The 13,995-nt window shown below is 47.0% G+C and overlaps 1 protein-coding gene across 4 annotated transcripts in view; it reads right to left on the bottom strand.

Annotated features, from left to right (window-relative positions):
- The window catches only part of TBXAS1 (thromboxane A synthase 1), a 197,746-nt gene that overhangs the window by 55,296 nt on the left and 128,455 nt on the right, over nucleotides 1–13,995 (bottom strand). For 3 of the 4 annotated variants that reach the window (XM_005550924.5, XM_045388252.2, XM_074036134.1), the window contains 2 exons: nucleotides 12,126–12,256; nucleotides 7,473–7,787 (listed from right to left, as the gene is read on the bottom strand). In XM_005550924.5, the coding sequence (XP_005550981.2) occupies nucleotides 7,473–7,787; nucleotides 12,126–12,256 (446 nt within the window). Of the gene's footprint in view, nucleotides 1–34; nucleotides 186–7,472; nucleotides 7,788–12,125; nucleotides 12,257–13,995 lie in introns of those variants that run through there. The other variant, XM_074036135.1, reaches the window with a different exon arrangement.

Below are 13,995 nucleotides of genomic sequence, written 5' to 3'. Positions count from 1 at the left end.
CAAAGGATGTGTACTCATGAAAAAGCTAGTTGGGGGTAAAATGGCTATTTTTTTATTTGTAAGCACATAATATGCTTTTCTTCTTGGAGATCCTCTGACTGCTTCAAGGAAACAATCCTCAACCTTGCTCACATAGCAGCGTGAGCTAATCAGCTGAAATAACCAGCACAGAATGTTCTTTTATCCTTAAGAGAAAAAGAAAGAGTAAGTTGTATTTTAATTAGATATTTATAATGGTTACAAAGCAGCTCTTCAAGAGAAGTTTTAAGAATTTGGCCTTCCTTCTAAGGCATAACTGTGCTCAAATTATCCTAAAGAGAGGCTGTATATCAATCCAATCCAGTTTGTGATAAATTTACAACTGGGTTCTGCACAGCAGATTTATAACAACAATTAAGCAGAAGGAAAATGGGTCATAAATTTTGGCTGGCACAGTCCGGCACCAAAGAGAAGAAAAGAGAATGGTTTAGCCAGATCAAAAGTCAATAATTTCAGCATAGAACACTAAAGCTATAAAAGACACAATTTATATGAAAAGAAGTTGCGTTTTTTCCTCTCTCATCCTTTCCAAAATTACATGAGAACACAATGAAGCATCCATATAACAAAGGTCTCTTTAAATAAATGGTGTGGTTTTTTCAGCTTTACGAGTGGTACAAATGGTACAAACCTTTTCCCACTCTTCCACTATTGAATTTACTGAACGCACCTCCTTTTCCATAGACCAAGGCAACATGGGAAAAAAGAGACTTCTCCAAGAGTTTGGGGGACTTGAGAAAGAAGATTTTAAACTGAATTTTGATGGTGGGACAAGAGAAGGGGAGGCCAGATAAAATCCCCAAACAAGATGATTTGAAAGAAAACACATGTGGCCCAGAAAGAATTAGTCTGGGGGCATGAATTAAAAAGTGGATTGAAGCCGGGTGTGGTGGCTCACGCCTGTAATTCCAGCACTTTGGGAGGCTGAGGCAGGCAGATCACTTAAGACCAGGAGTTCCAGACCGGACTGACCAACATGGCAAAATCCCATCTCTACTAAAAACACAAAAATTAGCTGGGTGTGGTGGCACACGCCTGTAATTCCAGCTACTCGGGAGGCTGAGGCAAGAGAATCACTTGAACCCGGGAAGTGGAGGTTGCAATGAGCCAGGATTGTGCCATTGTACTCCAGCCTGGGCAACAGAACGAGACTGTCTCAAAAACAAAACAAAATGAAACCAAACAAAAACAAACAAAAAAGTGGATTGTAACTGTTTTAGAAGCTGGAAGCAAAATCTATATCCTGAAAGGAGAAATGCAGTCAAGGCCCTATGGGATGAGAGGTGGGATGTTGCCAGACAGCATACGCAGAGGCAAATCCCCGATAGTGAAGAAGATCTTTGAGTATCCTTATATGCGCCAGGGGTTTAGAACTGCTAACAGTAGAGAATCTGAATTATTGACTTTCATGCCTGACATTTTCACTTCTCAAATGGTGAAGGATGCAATAAGGCAAAACTGCTGAGCTGGACCGACTGGCCCTGCAGAAATCACAGGAAACTTGGGATGAAGTGGCCACATGATTTGCAAGAAATAGGCAAGATCAGGCTGTTCCAGACACTGCCGGACTTATACCTTCTAATTTGGCAAACTGGATTTTAAAAGTTCAGAGGGAAGGTGAGCATGATCACGTAACAGGACATTGAGAAGTGAGAGCTTCTAATCTAGGGGCCACGGATTCTATGTACATGGGTGGGCAAACACACTGTTTCCTGGCTACCCAGAAGCCATTTACCCCACTTTTAGTAAGAGCGATTTGGGGATCCACCTCTCCTCCACTCTAGAGCTCAGTGGTTCGGGTAAGGCCTCACCTAGCCACCAACTCCAGGGATGGGGCACATGACCCAGGTCTAAGCCAATCAGGGGATCATATTCCCTTGGGGTCCAGGGATTGGTTGAGGGGTGGGTGCATGACCCTCTCGAGGTCACTGAGATGCCAGGAGGCTTTTGCTGAGACTTCCAGGAAAGAGACTCTTGCTTCTTCCTGTTGAACTTGAACCTGCTCTCTCCTACCCCCATCTTCAGCCTATAAAGACACTAGAATGATTCAAAGAAAACTTAGAGCAAGGAGTCATTGGCCTAGGGAAGAGGGTCCTCCCCACTCCCAAGCCAAGGAAGGGGGTCTTCAGCAGAGCCACTCATAGAGGTGGGGCATTCTCCTTGGCCATCTGCTCATGCAGCAGAATTGCTGATGTGCCCTCTTTACCTATTAGAGCAAAGGATAAGTACTTGGAGAGACATGGCAGGGCAGAGGGAGGAAGAGAAGGGCAGAAGGTGGCCACTGTGGGTGTGGCCCAGCTGTGTGTTTCCCATGGGCCGGGTGGACACTGGGAAAGGCATAGAAGCTGGAGCCATCTAGCTGGTAACCTGCCCAAGATTCCCCACCAAGCAGCCTTGGGGCAGGAGCTGGTGGTAGGAGCTGGAGCCTGTCTTCCTGGCAGGGAATTATGCAGTGAGGACGTCAGACCTGGGAGCCCTCTGAATACGTCTTCCATCTACCCCACTAGAGGTCCCCTGGGGAAGGCACTGAGGGCAGCCCCAGGTAGGCAGGATTTGGGGATCCGTTCACAGGCCCCACTCCTGTAGGAGAAAGGGAACCAGCAGGGGTGGGGGAGGAATAGAAGGAAGGGGAAGAAACCGACCACTCCTCCCCAGGGCAGTGTCCTCAGGCCACAGGTCAGCCTGAGCTACGAGAACAGAAGAGCACTGGTTGGATTTGACACTGAAGTTTTCATCTGGGTCAGACTGGCCTGGACTTTTTAATGCCCCCCAAAATGACCAGAAATCATTGAGATCTGTCCAAGGTATCATCATGGACAGGGAAAGGATATTCATCAGAGCACATTTAAAGGAAAAAAATGAAACAAAACAAAACAAAACAAAAAAAACACTGAATGGTTTTAAGTAGGTACCTCACTGAGTTCAGACTGTTCAGAACACTGGTTACACAGCTGTCTTGAGACCCCTAGGGGAGATCTGCCTGAGAAGGGAGTATGCCCAGAGAAATTGGAGCTGAGAGATGGGGAGAGAGAACAACCTGGACAGGGCTTGAGCCCCTGAATCAAGCCATACCTGAAGGCAGCTCTGCCCTCTGGACTTTTCAGTTATAGAGGTCAGTAAGCTCCCTGAGACAATCCGGGCTGAATTTTCTATCACTGTCCACAGAAGAGTCTGAACTGATGCCATACACATATCTGCTCTTTCTTGGAGGAAGGGATGTAGCTCTCATCAGATTCCCATGGTGCATTGCTATGAAAGAAATTGCTCGGGGAGAAGAAACTCTAGAGCTCAAATTAAGCAATCTCATTGACAAATACAAGGGAAGGCCATCTAATGAGGCATGGGGATGCTCTACAGGGATGTCACAGAAGAGCTAGACCAGAACACCCTCGTGCGTAGGGCTGGAGCCCCAGAGTCTGGCATTAACTGGCACTCAAGAAATATTTGTTGAATGGAAACCAGCAGGAAAATTATAACAAGTCATACTTTACATGCAAATTTTCAGGAATATTTTCAGGAAAATATCTAATGTGTGAACATCTAATCTGCATTTCCATGTCCTGACAGATGGCCCATATTAACAGAGCTCTGATTATAGTAAAAAAAAAAAAAAATTAAAAAAATGAAAGAAGGAAAGAAAGAAAAGAAAAAAAGAAAACCTACCAATATTCATTGAGTGGGTGCCATGTGCAAGGCTATGCAAAGCAACATTATTGTGACTACCAAATGTATGTTTTGAAAAAGACAGCTGTAGATATTCCCATTTTTCAGAGACTCCCCCCCAACAACCAGCTATTACATACAGGAAGAAAATCACATTGGGGCTTGCATGGCTTAGGAGGGCTTTGAACCCTGCTTTTTTTCTTGGAAGAGGGATCTGAGCCCTTGAGGATCTAAGGCTGTCTTCTCAAAGTGGAACCAGGGACCACCTGTATCAGAATCACTGGAAACATTTACTTAAAACGTGGGTTCCTCGGGAGACAGAGGTTGCTGTAAGCCAGGATTGCACCACTGCACTCCAGCCTGGACGAGAGAGCGAGACTCCATCTCAAAAAAATAAAAATAAAACGCGGGTTCCTGGGCCCCAGCCCAGACTTATGGAATTGGAACCCCTGAGGTCAGGACCCTGGAATGTCCATTCTAAGCAGTCTTCCCTTATGGTTTTATGCACACTAAACTCAAAAATTTGACCTGCTGTAATCTGTTTATTTGACCAAGGGCTCTCAGTGCCTTGCAACATTCTGTACAGCCCCATAATAACATGTGGGTCTCTCTCTTTTTTTTTTTTTTTGAGACGGAGTTTCTTTCTTATTGCCCAGGCTGGAGTGCAATGGCACAATCTTCACTCACTGCAACCTCTGCCTCCCTGGTTCAAGTGATTCTCCTGCCTCAGCCTCCTGAGTAGCTGGGATTACCGGCATGTGCCACCACGCCCAGCTAATTTTATATTTTTAGTAGAGATGGGGTTTTACTGTGTTGGTCAGGCTGGTCTCGAATTCCTGACCTCAGGTGATCCACCCACCTTGGCCTCCCAAAGTGCTGGGATTATAGCCTTGAGCCACTGCGCGTGGCCTAACATGTGGTCCTCTGGGAGGAAAAGCCCTGCTCCTAGGCTGGGGGCATTGAAGGAGGCCAGGGTGTTGTGAGACAACACCCTCCTTGAGGTCATGGCCAGTGAAGGCCGTGCCAGAGGTAAAAGGTGCACGCGTGAGGGCTTTTGAATGGAAACACTTGCTGTGTCCTCCTGGCAGATTGACATAACTGGATGTGACTATGGTTATAGCTGGTGGAATTGACTCCTGTGGTCCCGTGGCTCTCTAAATGACACCACACATTCTACACCTGATTATCTGCTGCCTTCTACTGCCCTGCAGGCCTGTGTATGGAAGGAAGATATTGTTTCATAGACATAACATTGCTTCTCAATTGGTGATTGAATTCCTGCAAGATGAGGATCTGACTTCTGTCTCTTAGAGCTTCTGCCCCCTCTCCTAGCCTCTGCCGTGTCTACTACACTGCTGGACACTCTTTAGATGCTTCAAAACCCTTAATTTGAAGTGCTTTCTGGTTTACTGAGACCAGAGTGCTGGGCTTCCCTCCAATGCCTTCCTGGGACAGCATGCTAAGCTTCCTTTGAGAAGTCACCTTCCTGAGTTCTCAGTCATTGACTTGAGCATGATTGACCTAGGGCTGGAGTCTGATTGGTGTAAGCCTATCAGGGACCCCATTCCCCTTGCTGCAGAGGAGTTGGTTCAAGAATGGGCAGCGGGCCGGGTGCGGTGGCTCACGCTGGTAATCCCAGCATTTTGGGAGGCCAAGGCAGGCGGATCACCTGAGGTCGGGAGTTCGAGACCAGCCTGACTAACATGGTGAAACCCCGTCTCTACTAAAAATACAAAATTAGCCAGTTGTGGTGGTACATGTCTGTAATGCCAGCTACTTGGAAGGCTGAGGCAGAATTGCTTGAACCCAGGAGGTGGGGGTTACAGTGAGCCCAGATTGTGCCATTGCCCTCCAGCCTCGGCAACCAGATTTGAGGTGAAACTTCACCTCAAAAAAAAAAAAAAAAAAAAAGGGCAGCAACCTAAGCATTCTCGTCAGGGTGACTCTGTCTGGGAATTTTAAGCCACACACCCTCTCTTCTCCATTGGTTACAAGCAAGGAAGTGTGTAGTCCCAGACACTCTTGACAGGCTTCTTGGGGCTTTGAGAGGACAGCATGACAGAGTATGGGGCCAATATAAGAGAGCACAGCCAAGAACTGGGGAGACAGAAACGGACCTGTGCACCAGTCTGAGACCTAGACAGAGATTCGCCTGGAGCCGTATCTATTCCTGAGCTGCTCAATTAAATGTACTCAGAAATACACATTTATGAGTCTTTTTGTTTGTTTTTACTTTTGTTTTTGTTTTGCTTAAATCAGTTGGGTTGGGGTTCTGTTATCTGCAACTAAATGCATCCTAATAGATTGCCTCCCTTCAAGCTCGGTTTACTTCTTTTGCGCTAATGCCCCCTAGTCACCGTTGGTCCCTCCCTCTCCCCTTTCCTCAATTTAAGAACAAATACACAAACCACTGCATATAAAACAGAATAAGATGGGTTGCAGGGTTATTTGGATTCATGGCTTGTTGAGATTCCATGCCCAAAGAATATTGATTAATGGATCAATGTCAATCTGGAGGGAAGTCCTGTCCTGTTCAACATTTTAATCAATGACTTGGATGAAATAGGAGACATGCTTAGTAAGTCTCAGATGACACGAGGCTGGAGGAATTGCTAATACAACAGATGGCAGAATCAAGATTCAAAATTATTTTGACTGACTTGAACAGTAATAAGGATAAATATAAACTCTTGCATCTAGGCTCAATAAATCAATTGTGTAAGCAGGGTTTGGAAAGGCCCAGCGTGGCAGTTGTCATAACTACTTAGAACTTGAAGTTGACCATAAGCTCATGTTGAGCCTAAAGTTAAGACAATTAATTAGTGACACAGTGAATGCAGTTTTCAAATATTAAAAAACTGCTGTGAAGAAGAGACACTGACTTTGCCTTTACTTCCCCAGTAGAAGAAAGAAGTAGAATTTCCTGGGAAGTGGTTTTCAGTTCACTGTATGAAACATTTTTTAATGGTTCCAGTAACAGAACAGACCACCTTCCAAAACTGTGAATGTAATAGCAATTATATCAGAATGTAATAGCAATCATATCAGAACGTAATAGAAAGCATTCCATTGTGGTGGTCTTCCTTTTAAAGCACAGGTTTAAAAAATGAATCTCTTTAACAACTCACGAGCCAAAGTTATACACACACAAGCATCCAGAGGAAAAAATGAGGTGATAAAGTAGTCTTGCCCAGCGCCCTCATTATATCTGCTACAAGAGATCAAGAGGGGCCTCATCTAGAAGAAATGCCCAGAATCTGGCCTGGGCGCTGACGGGCCCCATCTTCCCTTATTCTATTTGTGAGCCTCCTCCTCAGCTTCCAGTCTTCAGTCCAGCTTCAGCTTGGCCTGTCCTTTTGTCCACTGCTGCCTTCCAGCTTAGCTCTCTTTTCTGGCTCACACCTGCGTCCCTCTGTTTGGCAGCTCCAAGTCAGATATTGGGAAGCCATAACTCCTTCCCGAACCCTGCCCTTTGGGCCTGACTCCTTCCTGAGCTTCCACAGCTTCCTCCAGCCAGGCCTGGCTTCGTGGACTACCCCAGACAGCGAAGGTGCACACACAATTTGTCTTTTTGTTGTGACTGTCGTTCTCAACATTCCATTTCACTTGCTAACCCGGAGAGCGGGAGAAGCCGAACAATGACCCTATTTCATCTTATAAGCTTAGAATGTGATATGAGCAAGTTATTAAAAATAAGTTTCACTTCCACAAACACAACATCAATTGTCCTACGGATATCCCATGGGTAACTGGACCCAACTTGTACTCACGTGTTTCTCCTTAAAAAGGTCCACCTCTCTCAGAAGCTTCTCTTGGCAGTCAGGGTTGGTGGCCAGTAGGTAGGTGGCAAAAGAAAGTGTGTTGGTGACGATTTCATAGCCAGCGATGAGGAAGATGAAGGCCTGGCCCACAATCTCGTCCACAGTCAAAGGCCTGGCCATGGGCCCGGCCTGGTGTTGCCGGGAAGGGTTCGGCTTGCATCGGGTAGAGGAGAAGACATCTCCGACCATGTCAAAGTCTTGCACGCCCACGGGACTTGCAGAATGTCGGGCATCCAGGACCATTTGGAGGAAGTCCCTGCGCCTCTAAGGGGCAAAAGGAGGAAAATGTACATTTTGACCTTACAGTCATGCAAAGTGAGGCTTCCTGGAGAACAAACGAGGAAGATAGATGGGCGTAGCTTTTGAAGAGCTCAGTAGGAACAAGGTTCCTCATTGCTGGGTTATCTGGGACGGTGAGAACCTGGAAGCCACCTGAATGTCGCTTAGTATGGCACCGGTCAGGCAGGTTCTGGGGCACTGAAGAGCAGCCTGGGCTGCTGCCCTGAGCAAGGCAGAGGCCATTCTATCTGGGCTAATTTGAAAGTCATTGAACCACTTTGGTAAGTAAAACAAAGCAGGTCATGGAACAGTATGCACAGTGGCTCTCGTTTCTGCAAAAACAGCAAATGTACTAAATATATCATCACCTATATCTGTCTATGCATAGACATTTTCTAGCAATGCCCCCACCCAACAGTTCACAATGAGCTGGAGGAGGCAGGGAAACCAGGAGGGGGCTTATATTTTTTACTTTATGCATTTTGGTACTGTTGGTTGGTGGTTGGTTTTCCAACAATAAAACAATGAAAACATCACATAGATTTAAAACCAAGCATGTGCTGTACTGCTCGCTTATGTGCAGCTTAGAACTTAGATGGGCAGCCACCAGGTTTGCTCACACAGTAGAAAGTTAACAGAAGTGGGGGCAAGGGGAGGGGACTAGTTTGGCGATGCCTGTCTTCAAGGTCTCCAGGCTTTGCCTTCTTCATCCCCTAGCCTTCATATCAGATCTTCACATCGGTTCCCTCTTTTTCTCAGTAATCCCCTACCCCCATTTAAGTAGTTAGAGCTTTCTTTCCATTTTCCCTACCTCCTTTATCAGTCATTTGCATATTCTTCATATTTTCACTATTACTCATTGTAACAATAGGAGTGTTTCTATATTGCCTCTGTGTTAACAGAGCCTATTCCTAGAACATCCCTTCTTTGAAATTCTCTTTAACGTCATGAAAGACAGCCAACACATTTCCGTTTTCTGAAGTTTATGGGACTAAAATGGCAAAAGGAGAGCATCAGAATCACCAACAGAAAAATATTAGAATTTCATTCAAAGTACTGTGCTAGTTGCAGCATTTTCTCAATTCATTGGTCTCTGAATTTTGATTGCATTAATAATCTATGCCACACACATGAGTGTCTGATTCCATCTTTTTTTTTTTTTTTTTTTTTTGAGTCTTGCCCTGTCGCCCAGGCTGGAGTGCAATGATGTGATCTTGGCTCACTGCAAACTCTGCCTCCCAGGTTCAAGTGATCTTCCTGCCTCAGCCTCCTGAGTAGCTGGGATTACAGGCGTGCACCACCACGCCTGGCTAATTTTTGTATTTTTAGTAGAGGAGGGGTTTCACCATGTTGGTCAGGCTGGTCTCGAACTCCTGACCTCAGGTGATCTGCCCGCCTTGGCCTCCTGATGATTCCATCTTTTAAGATTGTTGTTGTTTCTTGTGTGTTTGCTTTTTCTCCTCCATAAGATTATAAGCAATTCCAGGGCAGGTCCCCACCCTCAACCCCTGACACCGTGCCTAGTTTTGTGCTGAGCACATGTTAGATGTGCAGTCCATGACTCAACAGATAAAAACGTAATGCAGTGCATGCATTTGGAGGATGGGTGTGTTGAGTTTGATGACAAGTGCATGCTCTTTAGAGCGGGGATCTTGGATGCTGACACTTTTGTAGCTCTACTGCGCCCCAGCCTTGTGACTTTGGAAGGTGCCTACTGGGATCCTAGCAGTGCTCAAGGTTAAGACTACAGGCGCCACAGACCTTGAGTCTAAGGAAGCAAGGCCTCAGCTTCCCATCAGCTTGCTGGGTTGTAGTAGCTAAGAAAATGGTGAAGGGTCAGGGGTAGTTGGTGGCTTCATTCCACCCTGGCCCTGCTCGTTCTGATTTTCAAACGACATCCTCAAGGGCTGGCTTTCTCCAGCTTCCTTTCTGCTGCTTGGTCAATGTCTGGGTGCTGGTGTGGTCCCACTACTGGCCCTGCTTCTATGGAGCAGAGCTGGGGCAGGGTCAGGTAAGATGGCACGCAGGGGAAGTGAGCATGCTTTGCTCCCTCAGCTCTGGGACACCAGCACAGGACCCCAGAGCACCCCCAGACCTCTCAGTCAGTCCCTCTGAAACTCCTCGGGGTATGATACCGTTGTGGTCCCTGAGGCTTGGCTGTGGCTTTGCTGAGGTGGTGTAGGAGTAATGATGGGAGGGAGGGCACAGCCACCTCTGCACTGGGTATTTTTCCACGGGCAAAACTGCAGCCAGCATCCTTTCCTCTTATCCCAGCCCAGACAGGCTGCTAAAGGGCTGTCAGAGTCTTGCAGAAATCTGTCTTAACCTCCAGCTACAGAGGCCAGAGGAAAGGCCACTCTCTAAGGCCCGTGCGCTGGAGAGGAACATTAGTATAGATGGGTTTCTTTTATTCACACTGCATCAGGGAGGCTATCTGAACACTGCCCACTGAGGACTGAAACGGTGCTGGTTTATGGTCCTATCCAAGGAAAATATGCACCCTGATAGATGTAGGTGTCTAATCCACCCATCGGCTAGAGCTTAGAAAAATATTTACCTTTTAACATCTGTGCCACATTTTCACTGCGCAAACACACATCTGCTTGATGGAATGTATACAGACTTTAGATGGTTTTAAAGCAAGTTTTCTTAGTAACCGTATAGCTCTGTCTTGACATGGCTGTCCTGGATTTGTGGTTGGGAGGCTTTTCTCAGATCAGCTCATTGTTTGAAACAAATGGCACTAGAGTTTATAAAAGGAAAAGCTCTAGGCAATCCCAGTAATTGGATCTTTAATAACCTCTCACCTCTTAGTAAGTCATTCGGTGCAACAGTTTTAAATTTTTTAGCCTGATTCCACAGCCAGGCTAGGGATGCGTGTGTGTGTGTGTGTGTGTCTGTGTGTGTGTGTGTCTGTGCGTGTGTCTGTGTGTGTGTGTGCGTGTGTCTGTGTGTGTGTGTGCGCGTGTGTCTGTGTGTGTGTCTGTGTGTGTGTGCGTGCGTGTGTCTGTGTGCGTGTGTGTGTGCATGTGTCTGTGTGTGTGCGTGTGTCTGTGTGTGTGTGTGTCTGTGTGTGTGTGTGTGTCTGTGTGTGTGTGTGTGTCTGTGTGTGTGTGTGCGCGCGCACGTGTGTGTGTGTGTGTGAGCACTCTCAAAAGGTGGCCCTTCGTAGCGATGTTGAAGGTTGAAAATGGTTATTTCTTTATCCCTCCTCCCCCGGCTCCATCCTCATTCTGCGGAGACACATGAACCTGGATCAGAATGTTCTGTCCTTTTAGGCCTCAGAGCCGGGCCAGGGATGCCAGTTAAGCTGCTTCTTCCCACACCTCCAAGGACATGCGAGTTGAGTTCACAGTGGTGTGGGCTGAGGGGGCTGCAAGCTTGCCTATACCTTCCCATGCCTTCTGGATCTAGACACGTTTGCTGCACAGTTCTCAGGGTGTGAAGCTGCACAGGACACGGTTGCTGCCCAAGGCTGCCCAGTGTATCAAGCCACTAATTGACCCGTGATTTCATTCCAGGCCAATGCCTTCACAATTGGACCTCACCAATTCCTCTGAGCCATCCAGTCTTTGAGACAACCCTTTTCAAGTTGCATCTTGCACGAGTCAGCTAAGGAAAAGCCATTTCAGCCCTGTTTTTTCTTTTTAGTAACTTTCTTTAATGCGACAAGGGCTTTAAAGCCCAGATTTACACATGCATACGCATATCCAGTATTGAAATGCCTTTCTTCCCACTGAAAACTCCTCTTTCTATTTTAACCAAGTTCAATCAACAAATATTTACTTGATTCCTACTATGTGCCATGCATAGTGTAAATCTGCAAGGAGGAAAGAAAATGCTAGGTCTCACACGAATCGTGTGGGGTTGACTGACAGTTGCCGAACTCTCTAATAAGCATGCTGTTCATGCTGGAACATGAAAACCCATCTTGCTGGGTTTTCAATATAAAGAATGTGCTCATGAAAATTGCATGTGGGCACATTTACCCAGAAAATTCTTCTGGGCTGCTCTAACCTGTGCTTAGGGTGATGCTTGCATTAGAGAGAGAGTTTTGGGGGCGGCTTTAATTCTACCTGTCTGTGTCAAAGGACGTACACATTGCTCTAGGCTCCTCTCTGCCGTCCCACCCTCCCTTTCTTGTCTGACCTTCTTCAACCTTCCTCTGTTCTCTCCACTGTCCCTGGAAGTTGTAAGTGGTGGATTGCTGAAGGATAGCACGGTGTGATGTGCGGGGCTGAGAGGGAAGGGAAAGAACCGAGACAGTGATGCCAAAGTCAGCTCCATTCCATTTCGAGGCTGTGTCCTATTAAAATACGTTACCTCTTCGGCAGCTTGCTGGTCCCGCAAGGCAATCACATTCCTAATGAGTTTGTTAAAAAAGCCGTTCAGTTCATCTCGGTTCTTATTGGGCAAAATCCGGGCCAGTGGGACCATTATGGATGGAAATGATACTTGAAAGAGAAAAACAAAAGTGGCATTGAAAAGGGGGTGATAATAAACCAGGGCCATTAGACGCCTGTTCCTGGGAAGAGAAAGCAGGCCTGGAATCTGGAGCCGTTTTTGAGTCCTGCCCTCCCCGCCGCACTGCTGCTTCTGAGAGCAGGGCGATGTCTCACTCCCTCTCGGTACTCCTCACCATTCCTGGCACATAGTAAGCACTCAATAAACATCTGTGCAATTAATCGAGTCTGCACTTCCATCTGGCCCTCAAGAGGTCAAGTTCACCCTTACAAATTAATGTTTCAGGTCCCGGGGATGGAGCTTAAGGTCTTCGTACTTCATCAAGAGAGAAAGGATTACAGGCTGTTTCAAGCCTTAGCAAGTGGTGGAAGCTGATGTACTTTTTACAAACTTTCTGGTCATTTGCATTTTTTTTCTTGTGGATAATTGTCCCCAGAACGACCTCCTGAATTGTTCCCAAGAGCTGCCACTGCAGCTGCTGACAAGGATACTGGCTGTCGCTGCGGTGGGTCCCTCCCTTGCCGGCCCCTGGGTGCAGCATGGGCCCCCTTGCTGCCATGTGCTGGGGACTGGGCTGCCAGGGTCAGGGACGCTTCATCTGCCCTGGAGAGGGGCACTGGCTGGGTTCAGCTTCTCAGTTTCCATGGTGGATTCACCCTGCACCGGGCTCTATGGGGGCTGGGCTGGGGAGAACATCTCCAGACACACATGCTCTCAGAATGCACGGGCCCGTTTTCAAGAGCCAGAGTCCGAACCAATGCGACACAGCAGCAGGAGGGCCCTGCAGAGGCAGAGAGGTGTAATAGAAAGGTTGGCACAACTGATCCACCTGCCCCACGGGCCTGGGCCATGGTTGAGGCACAAGGTGCAGATGCAGCCTGGGCTGCCTCCAGGAGCGGTGGAAAGGGTGAAGGAAGAGACTGCTGGACACTCAGAGTGACTCTGCCCACGATTTCAGGGTGGAGCCAGTGGGGTGACAGGGGCTCCAGTGGACATTGGCTCAGAAATGGGAATGAAACTGGTCAAGGAATGAATGGAATTTACCAGCCCAGCAGAATGGTTAGAAATCATGGCAATAATCAATACCAATCATAACACGTCAATGCTCCTATAAAGGCAAGAAGACGCTAGAATTGGCCAGAGGGCAAAAATCTCACTTCTACAATAAAAATAAAATAAGGCCCAGTGCGATGGCTCACGCTTGTAATCCCAGCACTTTGGGAGGCCGAGGTGGACAGATCACCCGAGGTCGGGAGTTTGAGACCAGCCTGACCAACATGGAGAAACCCTGTCTCTACTAAAAATATAAAATTAGCTGGTCGTGATGCTGCATGCCTGTAATCCTAGCTACTCAGGAGGCTGAGGCAGGAGAATCGCTTGAACCCAGGAGGAGAAGGTTGCAGTGAGCCAAGATCGTGCCACTGCACTCCAGCCTGGGTAACAAGAGTGAAACTCCATCTAAAAAAAAAAAAGTAGTAAAAAATAAAATAAAATAAATAGACCAGTCCCCATGCATTGGGTAACCTACTTCTCATCCACCACACAGGATTTCTGTGTATTGGGCTTCAAGTGGAGAAGTCTTGTGAAGAGGATTTTGTTGGAGGAAAGAAAGATGCCCTAGGAAATGAAAGGCTTTGGGTTCCAGTCTCAGCTCGGCCTTTCTAGGCCTGTTTCTCACCTGAGAAATAGGGACAAGAAGATTTTTCTCATAGGGTGATTACTAGGACTA

The sequence above is a fragment of the Macaca fascicularis genome, chromosome 3, assembly GCF_037993035.2.
Source record: "Macaca fascicularis isolate 582-1 chromosome 3, T2T-MFA8v1.1".
Classification (NCBI taxonomy): Eukaryota; Metazoa; Chordata; class Mammalia; order Primates; family Cercopithecidae; genus Macaca; species Macaca fascicularis.
This window is presented reverse-complemented; position numbering and strand designations above follow the sequence as displayed.